This window comes from Rattus rattus, chromosome 13 (genome assembly GCF_011064425.1).
Source record: "Rattus rattus isolate New Zealand chromosome 13, Rrattus_CSIRO_v1, whole genome shotgun sequence".
Lineage (NCBI taxonomy): Eukaryota > Metazoa > Chordata > Mammalia > Rodentia > Muridae > Rattus > Rattus rattus.
In genome coordinates, this window is record NC_046166.1 from 63,833,102 (window position 1) to 63,851,245 (window position 18,144).

The 18,144-nt window shown below is 41.3% G+C and overlaps 1 protein-coding gene across 2 annotated transcripts; it reads left to right on the forward strand.

The window, feature by feature from the left end:
- Positions 1-1,549: 1,549 nt before the first annotated feature.
- Positions 1,550-17,936, forward strand: Vdac3 (voltage dependent anion channel 3). Of its 2 annotated transcripts, XM_032918610.1 has the most exons (10): positions 1,612-1,716; positions 6,192-6,260; positions 7,417-7,466; positions 9,127-9,129; positions 11,223-11,375; positions 12,830-12,882; positions 14,545-14,772; positions 15,917-16,067; positions 16,933-16,990; positions 17,424-17,936. In XM_032918610.1, exons 2-10 carry the CDS (start codon positions 6,194-6,196, stop codon positions 17,513-17,515), a joined length of 855 nt encoding a protein of 284 aa, XP_032774501.1. In that variant the 5' UTR covers positions 1,612-1,716; positions 6,192-6,193; the 3' UTR covers positions 17,516-17,936. The 2 variants fall into 2 exon arrangements, with proteins under 2 accessions (XP_032774502.1, XP_032774501.1); XM_032918611.1 differs by lacking the exon at positions 9,127-9,129 and having other exon boundaries at positions 1,550-1,716.
- The last annotated feature ends 208 nt before the right edge of the window (positions 17,937-18,144 follow it).

Below are 18,144 nucleotides of genomic sequence, written 5' to 3' on the forward strand. Positions count from 1 at the left end.
TGATGGTGCAGAAACTACTGAACGACAGGACCTACAGTTTCAAGTCAGGTGGGGCCTCCATTTTCAGACTGGAAGTGGACACAATCTTCCATCCCCAACAGGAAACTATCTCTAATTGACATTCACTTGCAAAGAAATAAAATGATTTTCTTCATTCAGTGGAGTCTCCATGCTCAAAGGTAGACAGACAACACAAAATGAACTCAATGGTTCTGAGTTTGGGCTTTTTGTTTTGTTTTCCTTGTGTTTTGTGTGTTTTGTTACAGATTCTGTGTTTACGTGTCTTTCCATTTCGTTTTACTTGTGTTTTGTATGCACAGATTCTGTGTTTACGTGTCTTCTCTCCTCATACTTCCTCTTTATTATTTTTCTTTTTTAAAATTCTGGTTTGTTTGACTCTGTTTTTTTAAAGAGAAAGATAAAGAAGGCATGGAGTCAGGCGGTTGGGGGAGATTGGGAGAACCTGGGAGGAGCTGGGGGTGGGGGAACCACGATCAGGAAATATTGTATGAAAAAAATTATTTTCAATACAAAATAGTGGCAGGACACGTCAACAAATATTTCCAAAAGCACATCACCCTCAGATTGTACGTTGCTGTAGTACTAGTGTAGTACTAGTGTACTAGTATAGTAGTGTACTAATGTGGTAGTGTAGTTTACGCAAATCTCCCCAGCTGCTTGGTTGTAGTCCTCAATAGCCGGTTTGTTTTATCCACAGTCCAACTTAGAATCACAAAAACAATTTAGCATTAAACCTTTTTTCTTCTTGAACCTAGAACTGTCTGGTACCCTTTTCTTCATCTCTCATGACATTGAAGAGATTGAGAACTTTATTTGCAGAAGGTCCCCTAATTTGTATTTGCTTTCTCGTTGATAGACAAATTATATGCTTCGTTAAGAATACTGTGTCCCTTTCTGTGCATGACAGGACACAAGGTGTTAGCTTTAATCACTCGATTAAGGCGATTTTCTTGCTGTGAAGGTCCCTTCCACTTCAGAAAATAATCTGTGGAGTGATTCCTGGAAACCATAGGGATATCCTTAACCGTTTCCTAAGGAATCCGTTGTTACTACGGTGGCTCTAAAGCAATGGTTTTCTACTTGCACAATTTCTGCTACATTGATGTCTCTGTTTCCATTAACTTGCATGCTCTAGAATCCCGCAGTCTCCTAACCCCAGGGGCCTATGTTTTCTCATCCTTACAACTGAGAAGACTCACATTTAAAAAACTATAGTTGACCTGTAAAGTTCCCATAAAGATCTGCAAGTCATCCACCAGAGGGTGGCAGAATCTGGGAGCGACACTCAGGCTTGCAGCTCGTGTCTGCAGAGCCCGCCCTGCTTCTCTGCTGGCGCCCTGCCCGCGCACCTTCAGGGAACAGTAGCCATGGCTCCGGCACGTTCTCGCGAGAACGGCGCCTCCGGGCACAGCGAAGGTCCTCAAGCCCTTTCGGCCATTTCCACAACCCGCGCTGGTCACCCGCCTGCGGGGCCTCCTGCGCACGCGCACGCGAAGCCGGGCAGTTGGCGGAGGCGTCCGCCGCGGCCCCCTGCGCGCCGGGTCTGAGGCGCGGCACCGCGCGCACTCGCGCTCCGGAGCGACGGGCGCGCAGGCGCGGCGGGGAGCGAGGTCGCGCAGGCGCAGACGGCGTTGGTTCGAGAAGACCTTCAGCGTTGCCTTGGTGGAGCGGGACGGGCCCACCCTCGGGTTGTAGGTGAGGCGGCCGCTGCCACGGGCCGGGTGGGCGGAGGGCCGGCGGGCCTGACAAGCGAAGGCCGCGGAGGAGGAGTTGAGGGGCGACGGCCTAGGGCGAGGCGAGGCGGGGAGACTCCGCTGCCCGGACCCTTCTGGTCGCCTGAGGGCGGGAGTCGCCGCCCTGGGCCGCGACCTTCCGCCGCGCCCGGCGTGCGCACTGGCGTCCTGCCCCGGGCCAGGCTGGAGGGAGGGCGGTTTCTAGAGAGGGCGAGTCCTGGAACCCCAAACCTACACCCGACCCTGCCCTCACCTCCCTCTCTGAGGTGTCCAGCACCTGTCAGGCGTGTCTTGCACTCTGACGGCCGAAGGGAGGATGCTCTTCATGCATCTTAAAAAGCAGAAACAAGGAACAAAAGAGAAGCTGTATCATCTAGTTAGTGCCCTTTGTTTTTCCCTCTGGGTCTAATGCAGCCTTGGGGCATGGTGCATATCTGTTTTGTAGCGTTAATAGAATTGTGAGGTTGTAGCTTTACTCTCGAGTAACATGGAGTCTGTGTTTTCTCGATTTTTGCTTGATCATACCAGCAGTGCATTTCCCATCAGAATATGGGCCCGAATGGAGGACAGTTTGGGCATAAACGACTTCAGTTAGCCACTCGACATTTGCAAAGTGATGATTTTGAGAAACAGTAAATCTAAACGCTAAAAGCTTGTAATTAACACTTACACATTTCGGCCACTTTGGAGTATTTTTCTCTGATCAGTTTTTAAACCTAAAACTGTATAAACGTTTCTGTCTGGATACATAAGACCTCCATTTCTATACCTCCCTCCCAGAATGATGGCAAAAGATTTACATTACTACCGAGACTGTAAAATTACCCTGTTAGTGAACTCTAAACCCTGTAACGTAGAGCAGAATTTTATGATAGATTGATGTAGAACATCAATACCACTCATTTGCCTCGACTCTAACTTTTCCTTTTGGTTGGTGCCTGAGATAAAACTCTATGTAAGACAAGCACCATCCCCCTTTCTCTTTATAATTTTTGGGTGTGTGTGGTCTTGTTTTGTGGCGTAAATACATGTTTGTGTAAGCATAAGTATGCATGTGGACTCCAGTGGTTGATGTTGGGTATCTTCCATAATTGCTCTCCATTTTAGTTTTTGAGAAAAGGTCTTCTCACTGAACTGAGAGCTCTAGGATTCCTCCTGTCTCTGCTCTGCCCCTACCCCAATGCTCTGTGGGCCCTGGAAATTCGTACTCAGTCCCTCATGCTTATATGACTGACACTTTACCAACTGAGCTATCTCCTTTGCCCTGACCTTATATATGATTTTTTTTTGTATGTTCTTTCCTCTTAACTTCATATCATAGTGTGTGCATGTGACAGGTACAAATTTTAAATGACTTCCCAGTTAGGAAATAAGTCATGCTGAATATGGTGGCACACAGCTATAATCCCAGCTTCCTGGAAGCTCAGACAGGACTATCATATGTTGAGGGGTTAACTTTGCCTACACAGTAAGTTTGAGACCAGCCTGGGCTGTAAACCAAGGCCCTGTTTATTTATAGGCAAAGGCCTAGCAGGAATTAGATTAAGAGTTGGACTGACTATAAATACACAGGCTAGTTATTTAAATGATTTGCACGGTGTCCATAGTTCAAGCATAGTGACTGTAATTCGAAGATGTGTTCAACCTGTTGATTTGACGCAACTTCATCTACAAAATTTATGTTCAATAACTTTGTCATCTATTAGGGTCATGCTCAGGAACTATGCAGTCAAGCTTTTTTTTCTTCTGGATACGGGGCCTCATTATGTAGCACCCCTGGTTTGCTTCATACTTTAGAAATTGTGTCTGCCTCTGCTTTCTGAGTGCTGGGGTTGAAGTCATGTTTCACCGTGTCCACCCTAGGTTTTATTTTTTATCCGTTTATATATTTCTTTTTTTTTTTTTTTCTTTTTTTCGGAGCTGGGGACCGAACCCAGGGCCTTGCGCTTGCTAGGCAAGCGCTTTGCCACTGAGCCAAATCCCCAACCCCGTTTATATATTTCTTGTGTGCTTGTGCATGCTTTTGCTTCTGCCCATGTGCGATGGTCAGAGGGTGACTTGGGGGAGTTGCTTCTATCTCCCGTGTGTGTCCGGGCATCCGGTTGTTAGGTTTGGTGATAAGTACCTTGTTGAGCTATCTTATCAGCCCCAGATTAGAGAATTAGTTTGTTTGATGTGTTTAGATGCCTGCATGCCACTGACTGTTTGTGTCAGAGGACAATTTGTGGGAGTTGGTTCTCTCCTTCCAGCGCGTGTGTCTGAGGGACAGAACTCAGGTCTTGCCAGTTACTGCCTTAATTCCACCTCAAATCTCCTGTCTTAATATGTTTACTTTTTTGTAGTGAGTCACATTCATAGGTATCTTTGGCTGCATGTGGCTTCCAGGTGGGGATGCCTGGAAGCTGACTGGTATTTGGAATTTTCTGGTGTCATAAAATCTAGCTGATGGAATTATTTGAGGTAGTTGAGTGATCGCTTAGACTTGGCTTTTGAGGCTTTAACAGGAAGACAACCGAAACTGCTACAGGGATCTGCTGTGCAGAGGGATGAGGGAGGCTGTATTCACTGAGGGTTTTCCTGGCTTTCTACAGAAGTTGGGTGGATATTGAGTAGGCAAGATACAAGCACCTTGGGTTTTCAAAGGTTTTAATTTCAAAGTTCATACTTATTTTTGGTAAGCAGGTTATTGCAGATAGATTCTGTTCTATTTCTGGTTAACAGTAAAAGTATGACATTTTAAGAAAAGCTTTGGGAAAGATCATATTCTTGAATAGCATATTTCATTTAGTAGGTTTTAAACATATCTGTGTATCGTGTGTTTGTATGTATGTCAGCTGTGTGCAGATCCTTGCAGAGGGCGTCACATCCCCTAGAGTTGGAGTTACAGGTGGTTCTGGGCTGCCTGACACCTGCTCTTAATTGCTCAGCCACCACTCCGACTTTCGTAGGTGGGGTTTTTTGTTTGTTTGTTTGTTTGTTTTGAGGTAGGATCTTGGAACCCAGACTGATCTTGGAGTTGAAGTCCTCTAGTCTGTTAAGAAACCTGGTTCAGTCTCTTGATGCCTTTTATTTTGTTTTTAATTTTGTTTTGAGGCAGGGTCTGACTAAGTTGTACTTATTGGCCTGGAACTTTCTGTGTACACAAGGCTGGCCTCACACTGCCTTTCCTCTGCCTCCTGAGTGCTGAGAGTAAAGGCATGTGCCACCACTACACCCAGCTTCATAGCTTTTAAATTTTATTTTTACTTTTACTTTTTTTGTAATTTTGTGCATATGGGCATTTTGCCCAAATACATGTCTATGTGTCACATGTGTGTAGTGCCTGTAGAGGCCAGGAAAGGTCATTATAGCCCTTGGAACTGGAGTTAAAGATGATGTGAGAGGACATGCTGATGCCCTTTGGAAGAACAACCAGTGCTCTTAACTGTTGAACTGTCTCCAGTCCCAGTGAAGCTTTTCTGGCATGGCTATGGTATGGGGATTGACCCTGGGGCCTCTGTGTGCTAGGCAAATGTTCTACTACTACCTATGTTTCCAGTTCTCTTCAATTTGTTATTCTTGTCTCTCAATCAGTCTCACACTAAGTTGCCAGGCCTGGACTCGTTCTGTGGTCTAGGATAGGCCCACACCTGTGATCCTCCTGCTTCAGCCTCAGCTAGGATTGTAGGCTTGAACCATCAGGTCTTATTTTAGGGATTGAATTTCAGAGTAGCAAAATATTGAAATCCTGAAGGCCTTTAACTCATCTCCCCCCTTTTTGGAGACAGAGTTTCCCTAAATTGTCTAGACTGGCCTTGAACTTGTTACTATTCTGTTTCAGTAGCTGCGCTGAGATTATAGGCATGCATCAGTATGTGTTTTTTCTGTGGTGTGTGGTATTGGGATTGAACCCAGATCCTTACACCTCAACCCTGAGGACTTAATTGCATGTTTTTACAGTTGCATGAAAATTTCCCTTTGGTCCAGGTTATAGCTCAGTTGGCAAAGCACACAATCTGAGTTTGACCTTCAAAGCCCATTTGGAAAGGGCAAGCATAATAGTGTGTACACGGAACCCCAGCTCTGAAAAGGTGTGAACAGGCAGAAGGACCTTGGGGCCCTGCCTGGCTGTCACAGAAAAATGTCGATGGCACTTGAGCAATAAGACACATGCATGTGTGCCTGCACATGTGTACTATCACATGTAACATTAAAAAGAATAAAGCTGTCTAACAAGGCCCGTGAGACTCTTGTCTTTGAAGTGCAATTAAAATGGTAAGTTCTGCATCTCAAGAGTAAATAAACTCTTAGTTTCTAGTTTTAGGAACGGAATTCCATCTTTGAATTTTGATTGCATTAGGTATTAGTGTTAGTGGTGCAAAGGGAAAAGATCTCCATGAAAGAGTGGACGAGTTAGGAGTGAACGTACTAAGCGGTTAATCTTTGTTTCCTTTCAAGATATGTGTAGCACACCAACTTACTGCGACCTAGGAAAGGCTGCCAAGGATGTCTTTAACAAAGGGTATGGTAAGTACGCGACGCCAAGGTTTGTGTTGCGTCAGGGCTGGTGGCGAATTCCCAGGGCCAGGCACGTGCTTTCACAGATCCTTACAACGTTTGCTTTGTAGGTTGTTGGGGAACAGCTCAGTTGGTGAAATGTGTAAGATACGCTCTGTTAGTAAAGTGATGGAAAGTGGCCATTAATTTACATTGCAGTATTAAGGCTGCTAATAGCCTCTTACCTTTCATTCTGTAGGCTCCTTTAAACATTGGGAGTAGTTACTATCCACATACACATACGTAGACGTATCTAGTCTCTGTAATCGGAAGTAGCATCCACACACAATATTTATGCCTTGTTTCACTAGTTCTGGTTATGATTAAAGTGTGTATCCACCCTCTGTAAAAAGCTGTTTTGTTTTGTTTTTTTTTGTCTTGAGACAGCGTCTCACTGTATAGCCCTGGCTGACCTGAACTTGCTGTGTTGATCAGGCTGGCCTGGAATACACAGAGATCACTTGCCTCTGCCTTCTGAGTGCTGGGATCAAAGGTGTGTGCTACCATTCCCAGCTTATATAATGCTTTTTGATATACTAATTTTTAATGAAAGTAGAGGTCATATTTTTATTTCTTTGGTAACAAATTATCTTTATTACAATTAGAAAATGTTCTAGGTTTTAGAATTTTAAGTTTTTAATTTTTCTGTGCTGTATACATTTTTCCTCACTATTAATGTTCATTATATTTTTACCTTACCTGCACCTGTACACATAACACAAATGTTCATATACACGTGCACATAAACATACACACATAGAGATATTTGAGTAACTTTGGATTTTATACTAGTGCATTTTTTACTTTTCTTTTACATTTTTAGATGTATGTGTTTATTCATTTTTAGGACATTTAGAATTATACTTCTTTTGTCATAATTCAGTTTCTTTTCAAGTTCTTGTCTGATGAGAATACCATGTGTTTTCAATATGGATGTGTAATGTATTACTTTCATATTTTTTTTTTTTCTTTTTCTTTTTTTCGGTGTTGGGGACCGAACCCAGGGCCTTGCGCTTGCTAGGCAAGCGCTCTACCACTGAGCTAAATCCCCAACCCTACTTTCATATTTTTTAAGTTGAAAAAAACTGGAGCAAAAGTTAAATTGCTTGTCTTTGAATGTTTCTAGGGTTTGGCATGGTCAAAATAGATCTGAAAACCAAGTCTTGTAGTGGAGTGGTGAGTACCTAATATATTTTTAATAGGTAAAGCATGTTGACGTAGGGGAACTGGTTTAAAGTAATTCTTTCCTGTTGTATAAAGCAGCATGCCCTTGACACTGCTGCCTGCCCTCCAGCAGTGCCCTTCTCTGACTCGCTGGGTCTGCAGAGCCAGGAGACAGGTTGAATTTGCAGTTGGATTCTTGTCTTCATAAGAGTGTTAGACATCTGGCTCTCAGATGATACAGAATGTATATTTTTGACTCCTGTCATATATGTAGAAACTTTCATGAAGGTGTATGAGTACTGAAACCTTTACTTCCATATAATGGTTTATACAAGTTTTATTCCTGTTTTACAAAAATTTATTTTAATCTGTCTTTTTCATTGATTTATACAAAATATAGAAATATAGTTTATTTATATATATATACATATACAAGATTATTTTTTATTTTTAAAAGTGTATTAATTTATTTTATGTGCGTGGGCATTTTGCCTAGATATATGTCTGTGTACCTTGTGTGTGTTTGGTCCCAAGAAAGCCAAAAAAAGGATGTCAGGCCACTTGGAACTGGAGTTATAGTTGTGAGTCACCTTGTGATTGCTGGGAATCAAACCCGAGTCCTTTGCAAGACCTCATTTTTATGTGTTTTTTGTTGTTGCTATTTTTTCTTTCCTTTTCTTTTTTTTTAGATAGGGTTTTTCCTGTGTATCCCTGGCTGGCCTGGAATTTGCTCTGTAGACCAGTCTGGCCTTGAACTCACAGAGACCTCCTACCTCTGCCTCCTGAGTGCTGGGATTAAATGTTTATTTGCACTACCACTGGGCTTGGTTTTATGTTTTTTAACTGATTCTCTTTCAGTCTTTTTTACTAGAAGTTAAGATGTTGACATAGTTTTCAAAACATCATTAGCCAGACATTCAGTAAATCTCAGCAAATGGATTAACTTTTTCTCCTGATAGTGCATATTGAACCTAGAACCTCATGCATGCAAGGCAGGTACTCCACCAGTGAGTTACAGCCCTAGCCCCACCCTGCTCTTACTTTTTGACTTGAGACAGGGTCTTACTGAGTTGGCAGTGTTTTCCTTGAACTCGGCCTGTATCCCAGACAGGCTAGAACCTTCTGTGCTCCTGCCTCCACCTTCTCATAACTGCTTAGTAGGCCTGTATCACTAGGCCTAGTGGGCCGACCCCTTTCCTCTTTTCTTTCTCCTTTTTTCTTTTTCTTTTTTTCCCCTTTCTTTGGTGCTGGATACTCAAGGCCTTGTGCACACTAGACAAGCCCTTCAACATTGACTCTCACCCACGAGAACTTTTAATTCAGAGTATTCTGATTTATTTTTACAGGCTACATCCTTATTCAGACCTATATAAGTTTTATTCATGAATATAGTTGTTTAATTAGAAGGATGAAAGGTGTGTGTTTTGTGTGATACTTTGCATTGCACTGTGCACAGCTTTGGTTTGTCTTGGGCACTCCTTCCCTTGTTTCTCTGTCATCAATGAATATATGCATGACCTGACGCTCTAAGGAGGCTATTGTATATATGGTTCTGTTGAAATAGGAAAACTACACATTTTAGAGTTTTCACAAGTTACAGTAGTTGTGTTGGAAAAGTCAACTGTACCTTTCTCTCTCCTTTCATGCTGCTGTGGTGCCGGTGTGCATTCAGATGGTGAGGAAAAGCCTTCCCGTGTGCTTGTTCTGTCTGCTTTTGTCTCTGCATTAGGATTAATTTTTGTCTCTTGTACATTTTTTGTTTTACAGTGATCTGTCTATGTTGCTTACAGACATTAAACGTATAGCTGGCGATCACTTTCATGTTATAGATTTTATATTTATGTCACTGTTGTCAATTAGACCTAACTGAGGCAATGTCTGCACTTCAGCTTAAAATAGTGGTAGCCTTGTCTGTGAATCTGTGTGCCTGATGCTCTAGATTCTTGATAAAAGCTTCAGACTTAAGGGAGAAGGAAGACACAGACTAACACCAAAATAGTTACATTTGCTGTATCTGTCATTTTTGGAAAGCAAATATAAAACCTACAATATTAGACAATTAGACTTATTATTAAAAGCAAACAGTTTTCACATTAAGGGATTGACCTGAGCCATTAAACATGGCTTGTGCTGTATCATTTTTCTTAATGCCTTGACCTAAGTGGACAGCATGATTTTTGTTTTGGAAGCTTTTTGTGTAGTGTGAATAAACAAAACGTAGCTTCTCACAGTTTCATCTGTGTAGAACTTGAGTTAGGGCTTAAGGGAGCATTCATGTTGCAGTCAGTGAGATCCCACTGCCCAGGAAGGGTAGTCTTTCATTGCTGCCGGCCAGATTTCAGAAGCGCTCTTTGAAAACAGGGTCAGGCAAGTTTCCTTCTTGGCAGTCACAGATTGTCAGTGACAGGTGTTGACTGTTTGCTTCCCTAGAAGAAGGTCTTTTCCTAATTGCTTATTGTCATAGGATGGGAAGGACACTGAAGTTGGGAGGAAGATACATTTACAGCATTCACAGTGATTATTTGATACTTTAGGCCAGATGGAGGATGAGGAAAAAGGGAATTTAAAATTCTGTATTATTGTGAACATAGGTAGATAATTTTGATGTTGTTTGAAAATGTTTATGGTGAAAGTTTTACAGACAGTTTTGTGGTTGAAGCATTCATGTTTCACAACACTAAACATACTTTAATGCTACGTCAGTATATAATTGAAAAAGACCACATTTACGTTAAGTGTATTTTTTACTTTGTTTTGTTTTTGGAGCTGAGGACCGAACCCAAGGCCTTGCGCTTCTGGGTGAGCACTCTACCACTGAGCTAAATCCCTAACCCCTTAAGTGTATTTTTTCACAATGTTTTTTCTTTTCTAGTGCTGGGATGGAACCCAAAGGGTCTTGAGCATACTAGGCAAGCACTTTACCATTAAGCTACTTCACTCACCTATAAAAGTACATTTTAAAAAGCAGTAGTTGGGGCTGAAGAGATGGCTCAGCAGGTAAACGTATTTGCTGTACTTGCAGAGGACCCAGATTTGGTTCTTAGCACTCACATACAGTTCACACTGCCTACGATTCTCCTTTCACTGGGCATGACTTTCTGGTCTTTATGGGCACCAGGTATACACATAGAATACAGACAGACAGACATTCATATAGACACATAAAATAAAACGAAGTAGATCATAACTAAAGCAATAGGCTGATGATACAGCTCAGTGATAGAGATGTAAGCAGGGCCTTGGGTTCCATCCCCAGCACACACACCCCCATCCCTCACTCCATCCCACCTTCACCCTCCACTTCACCCCTGGCTACAAAGTACTAAACTGTTGACTATAAAGAGAAAGTGGAAGCTGGTGTTTAGGTTCTTAATCACCTCTAAATTTACTGTTTGACAAGGATTATAGAGAATTGATAGTCATCTTAGACCATGAAAGTGAAATTCTCAAAATTCAGTATTTTTGCCTTTCTAATAAAGGCATTTATTTCCATGAGAAATATTTTTCCTTTTAAAGTTAAGAATTTAATATGCTTATTAAAAAAGAATATGTGGAATAATAAATATCAATAAGAAGAGAGGAGTAATGGAAAGTTCCAAACCTGGTTAGAGACAGAAAGAAAGTAGAAGGTATGTTGATGAAAGATAGGGTTTTGGTAAAAAGTAAATTGTATTGTTTCTGATGAGTTTAAAGTTCTGTTTTCAGGAATGAATGGTTTCTGTTTTGGTGAAATCATTTTAAAATAATTATTTTTTCTTTTTTTAAAAGGAATTTTCTACTTCTGGTCATGCTTATACTGATACAGGGAAAGCATCAGGCAACCTAGAGACCAAATATAAGGTCTGTAACTACGGGCTCATCTTCACCCAAAAGTGGAATACAGACAATACTCTTGGGACAGAAATCTCTTGGGAGAATAAGGTAAGAAAAGGCACTAGAAGTTATTTGTAGGTTTAATAACTCATAATGTCATTATAAAAATAATAACTAGGACTGGAGAGATGGCTGAGCTGTTAAGAGCAAACTCTGCTCTTACAGAGGACCTGAGTTCAATTCTCAGTGCCTTGTGCTCACAGCCACCCATAACTCCAGCTCCAGGGGGATCTAATACCTCCTACCTTCACCAGTACCTGCACAAGTGCACATGAATACATGAGCAAAAACAATAAAAATAATTGTCAAAAAATTGAACAGACACAAAATAGAATCTGAGTGGGATTTTAACATGTTTTCTTTCCTTCTTTCTTTCTTTCTCTCTCTCTTTCTTTCTTTCTTTCTTTCTTTTTTTCTTTTTTGTAGAGCATTTTTATTTCCTTTCTTGGTGTGTCTTAACTTTTCTAGGAACCTGCACTGTATCTTTGTTCTGATTAGTTAATTGTGTTACACAGTCAGTCCTTTCCTAAATAGAGCAGACTTTCTAATTTAGATTACTTTTGTAATCTACAAAATCATCTGTGCAGAAATGTTTCTACATTTTTAATGTTTTCAAGGAGAAAGTTGATCAGCTGATTTTTGTCAGACACTCACTGTCTTCGGGGTACTGTAATTTTCTTTTGGAGAATGGATCTCTTGTAGTCCAGGCGAGCCTCAGACTTTCTTTGAAGTTAACCTTGAACTCTTGACTTTGGTGCCCGTACGTTCCAAGTGCAGAAATTACAGGAGTGTGCCACTGTGCCCAGCTGAGTTTTCAAGGTGCATCTATATTAGCACATATGGAATGGTATAGCTAACGAAGTTGTTTCTAGTAACGTCAGGTTATCTTATAGTCATTTCAGGAAAACAACAAGATTATTTTGTTACATTGGAACAATTTTCATCAGTAATTTTGGTTATTTAATCAGGATTTGGCTTGTTACATTTAATGTTTAAAGGTTTTGAGATGGTGTTCTCATTATGTCACCTAGGCTGACTGTAAACTTTTGGGCTTAAGGTTTTCTGCCTCAGCCTCCTGAGGAGCTGGGACGATAGGGGCTTGCCACCATAACCAGCTTCATTTATATTTTGATGAGAGAACTGAGGAGGGCTGGGTTTGTGGGGAAGAGGGTTAAGGGGAGAAAGAAAGGTGGGAGGTAAAAGCTGGGAGTGGTGGTGTGCACCTCTAATCCCAATGCACTGGGGTGGGTGTGTGGAGTGGGGGACAGGGAGGTCTGAGTTCAAGGCTAACCTGATTTACAGAGGGAGCCAGGGCTAAACAGAGAAACCTTGTCTTGGAAAAAAAGAAAGAAAAGATGGGGGAGGTAATTTATTATATAATTTACTATCTGGCTTTCTTTAATGACTTTGTTATTAAAGGACGTGGGAAGGAGCCTTAGCATTGGTGTTTTGAGTTAAAGAATTAAAAATTAATTGTTAATTGACAAATTTTTGTTTTACAGTTGGCTGAAGGGTTGAAACTGACGGTTGATACCATATTTGTACCAAACACAGGGTAATTATCCAAACCCATTTTTTTCTGTAGGAGCAGGGAGAAAGGGGAGGTTGTTTTAGCAATGCTAGAATTCTTGTGTCTTTATCCTCAAGGCAGCATAACATGTACACTAAAAGGAAATTAAAACAGGCACATCTATGCCATTAGGAATTAGAAGGGCCTGAGACGCTAGTCATCTGTATCCTGAAGACAGATGAGGCTGGCAAGAGTGTAATCTAAGAGTGTAAGAGAACGAACGGGGTGCGTGTTGTGCTGCCGTCTTGGTTTCTGAGCCTTGGAAGTCCTCAGGCTTAGTCTGTTTGCCCTTGTTTCATTTCTTACCTGCTTAACCTGCTCTCTGCAGTCCGAAGGCAGGGAGGCTAGATAAATGCACAGAGAAATTTGGTTGTAGCTGTGACAAGGGGTCTGTCCTCCCTGTTACATGCCTTAATTATGTTTAGAATAAATAATCTCTTAAAAGACTTGTAAGGCAAAACTAATTCTGAATGTTCAGCATTGCTATTAAAAATATATTGTGACCGGGTGTGTTGGTGCACGCCTTTAATCCCAGCGCTATGAAGGCGGGCGGGCAGATCTCTGTAGTTCCAGGCCAGCCAGGGCTACAGTGAGAACCTGTCTAAAACAAGCAACAAACTTGTGCATTTCTCCTAACAGGTTAGTTATTCGTTTTGATGTAACATTTTAGCACTTGAAAATACTTGAAGATCATTTATTTCTCACGTGTCTACATACACATTTTCAGATTATTAATTTGGCACTTAAATATCATACTACTTATGGATATATATATATATATATATATATATATATTTTTTTTTTTTCTTTTTTTTTCGGAGCTGGGGACCGAACCCAGGGCCTTGCGCTTCCTAGGCAAGCGCTCTACCACTGAGCTAAATCCCCAACCCCGACTTTATATTTTTTGACAAATGTTTGTATCTGTGGCGCTCTGTGTGGTATTTGAATATGTGTATATATTATATAATCAAGTAGGGTACGTATATCTGTCACCTCAAACATCATTTCTTTGAGTTGAAAGCAAATTTAAATCATTGCATTTGTTTTTGAGATGTGTACTTTATGTTGTACCTGCTGTGCAGCAGAGAGCAACAGAACACTTTCCTCTCTAACAGTGTCTGTTGATATGCTCATTCATGCCTTACAGAGTCAATCATGAAATGCTCTGTTATTTTTATATAATGACATACACATTTCTTTGTGTGTGTGTGTGTGTGTGTGTGTGTGTGTGTGTGTGTGTGTGTGTGTGTGTGAATTTTGTTTGTTGGTTTTTTGAGTAGAGTTTTTTTTGTGTAGCCCTGGCCTCTCCTGGAGCTCAGAGCTCCACCTCACTGTACCTCCTAGGATTAAAGTGCTGGGTTAAAGGCGTGCGTCTCTCAGTCCCCACTGACAGAGATGAATCCTAACAGTTGTGGAGCTAAGTCACTTGCAGCATTTTTTTTTTTTTCTTTTTTCTTTTTTTCGGAGCTGAGGACTGAACCCAGGGCCTTACGCTTGCTAGGCAAGTGCTCTACCACTGAGCTAAATCCCCAACCCCTCACTTGTAGCCTTTTAACCACACATTATGCCATCTACTTTGGGGAGGGTCTGACTTTACACCTCACTGGAAATGTGAACTCATGGTTCTTATGTTGTTTGTTTTTACAGGAAGAAGAGTGGGAAATTAAAGGCCTCCTATAGACGGGATTGTTTTAGTGTGGGCAGTAACGTTGACATAGATTTTTGTGGACCGACCATCTATGGCTGGGCCGTGTTGGCCTTTGAAGGTTGGCTTGCTGGCTACCAGATGAGTTTTGACACAGCCAAATCCAAACTGTGTCAGAATAATTTTGCTCTTGGTTACATGGCTGAAGACTTCCAACTGCATACTCATGTGTAAGTGTTCATTCTGTCTTTAGTGCCAGTGTCATTGCTCTGAGAGGTGGGGGTTGTTAATGCTAAGTTGAAAGCGATGTAATACTGTTTGGTGGGCGCCAGTCCTGCTGCACGGTCTCAGTCCTGCTGCACGGTCAGGAAGTCCACACACGAGTGTGTCGGGCTGTGCTGCTGTTTGTTTCTGCTGTCAGCTCTCACCCCAAACCGTGGGATGTTTTAGCATCTGTAAACCACTGAGTGCAGACCCCACAGAGCATGTATACACTTACTTCACTGTTACTTTTGACTTCTTTTGACTGTATCTGGAAACAGATGTTTGGAACACTAAGAACAACCACCAAATAATTTGAGCGAACTAGAACTACTCTGGTAATTGTGTCTGGAGATTTTCATGTCTTTGGTTAGAGCCTCGTTAGTACCTCTGTTGCATCCAGAAGTAATAGGGATCGCAAGGTAATCCTGGGTTTCAGTGTTGGCTGAGTCAGCCTCAACTTGTATTTACAATATAGTTAGGTTTCGGTGTTTTAAGACAAGATCTTATGTAGATCAGGCTGCCCTCAAACTCACGTTAGCCTTGACTGACCTTGAGCTGATCCTCTTGCCCACACTTTGCAGTGCTGAGGTCATAGGCAGGAGCGAGCTGTGTGTTCCTGAGGTATTGCTCTTATACCTCAGTACACTCAGTGTAGAAAGTGGTCTTCAAACACTGTTGTATGCGTCAAAGAGTCTAGACATTGTAAAGTGTTCTCACTCTGGGTGCACAGGAAGTAAAGCTAGTATTGTCTTTATTCCTCCGTTTATCTCTCTTTGCAGTATTTATGGACCTAGATCCTATGAAAGCGACTTAGAGGTTATAGTTTCTAAATTTTATGAAAGATAACTATAGATTACATATTTACCTGAGGTGCTTGCCTTTGAGCATAGTTGAATTCTGTCTTAAAAATTTTTATTACATTGAAGAGCCAAGCAAATCAGTCAGGAGCTCCTGTGCTTTAACTGGTCTCTTACATACTTTAGTTTTGTCTTGTGTAATAGTCATTTGTACTAGAAATTTGCTAGACTCCATAGTTGCAAAATCGCATTTGTTCCTACATCTTAGCAGTAAATGAATGAGTCTTACTTGTTTTTCATACCATGAAAACAGAAACGATGGCACTGAATTTGGAGGCTCCATCTACCAGAGAGTTAATGAGAAGATCGAAACATCAATAAACCTGGCATGGACAGCTGGCAGCAACAACACTCGTTTTGGCATCGCTGCTAAGTATAGGCTGGATTGTAGAACTTCTCTGTCTGTGAGTGCTGTCAGATTGGACCCTGCTTGTAAATGAGTGCTGTAGTACCGTCGTAGTTTGCATGCTCTTTATTAACCGCATGGCCTCACTGCTGCGTTGAAAAGGTCATTATATCTAAGGCAGGAAGTTTGGGTTCGAGTTCTGATTTCTCAGCTGCTGTGTGGCCTTGACCTCAATATATTCTTACGTGTAAATTCATGGGAGTAGATTACTATTTTTACTACTAGTAGTTTCTTAGAGTAGTAACACTAACAGAAATTGAGCCCTTAGGTGTAAGGCTTTACTTGTATTACCCCATGTAAGTCTCATAACTGTTTAGTGTGGTGAAAGGCAGTATCCTTCTTTCTGTTTCACAACCTGGAAACTAAGTCAGGGTCCTACTAAGCGGCAGTGTCAGACTAGGAATCCAGATCTGCCTGAGGTCATGTTGTCATAAACTCTAACTGCTTCATCATTGTCCGAGGTTGTAAACGGCATCTTCAGGAATTTATTATAGGTCAGGCATGGTGCTCCATGCCTGTAATCCCAGCACTAGGGAGGCAGAGCCTGGCAGACCTCTATGTTTTCTCCAGGATAGTCAGGGCTCTGAAGAGAGTCTCTGTCTTAAAACAAGAAATTCATTTATAGAGATGTTTGGTAACACAGTGTACTTGAAAAATCTTTCAAGAACGTTAAAGCATACATTTTTATTACCCACAATTCCCATCAGTCCTCTTGATCTTTTTATTTTTTCAGTGTTAATACTTCTAAATTTGTCCAGTGTACTTTTAGCTTTAGAAACCTTGTACATGAAGTAGTTTTTGCATTGAACTGGCATGTTGTGAAGTTGTTTTCTAACTGCTGCTTCTTCATCTCTTAATCTTAGGCCAAAGTAAACAATGCCAGTTTAATTGGACTGGGTTATACGCAGTGTCTCCGACCGGGTAAGTAAAAGGCATTAGTTAGTGGAGGGCCAGGACAGAAAGTTCTGAAAAGAATAATCTTTGCCACCACTAAAATAATCACTATGGGTTGACTCAGGCTTTCTGTGATAGCTTTGCATACTTTACAAAGTAGAAGAGAGCAGGTGCTTTTGTTATAAGTTTCTAACTGTGATTTCTAACTATAATGTAAATTTCTAATTAGTTGAGAACTATGATTAATCACTAGCTTTTGAACTTGGCTCATCCCTCATTATTCTAAATATTGAACTCCAAGTAGTCATCATGCATCAGTCAGCCTAGACAACTGGGCCATTTCAGTCTAGCTTACGCCTACCTGTACTCTATCCTATTCACTTAGATCCATTATTTCTAGAAAATTTAGGTCTGAGTATAGTACTAGCTACAAGTAATTATGGTGTTTTCTTCTCCTTAGGAGTCAAAGTGACCCTGTCAGCTTTAGTGGATGGAAAGAACTTCAATGCAGGAGGCCACAAGGTTGGCTTGGGATTTGAACTGGAAGCTTAATGGGGTTTTGAGTAGAGTATCAATTGTCCCTGGAAATGAAGAGAAATGAACCCACTATGTTTTGGCCTTAAAATTCTGTGAAATTTCAAAAGTGAACTTTTTATTCTTCCAAAGAATTGTAATTCTTCCCACACCGAAGTCTAGAGATTACAGATCCATCCAGTGGGAGGTCCTTGAAGGCAATGCCTGGAAATTGTCATGTTTGTGCCACATTTCAGTTGAGTTCTGCAGAGTTAATTTAAATATGTTCCTCAGCAACAACGTAGTGTCACGTTAAAGGAAGTGATCTGCCCCGGTCTGTACATCGCGTCCTGCATGTCCCACTCCACTTTCCATGACCTTTTGTTATATCAGTCTCTGCTCTAGTGAGATCTTTGGTTTTGCATCAGAGTAAAATAAACCCATCACATTTGGAACATAATTATTTATCTGATTTATTAGTAGTGGTTGGTTGGTTTTCGAAAGTGGAGTTATTTCTAAAGTGGAGTTATTTCTAAAGTGGTGTGTCTAAAAGGTAAATGTGTTTTCATCCTCCCTTTGACTTCTGGTTCTCACTGCACCCCTAGAAGGATGAAACGGTGCCTGTGCTCTGCTGTGGAGGAAGCCCTGCTCGAGCTCGAGCAATCAAT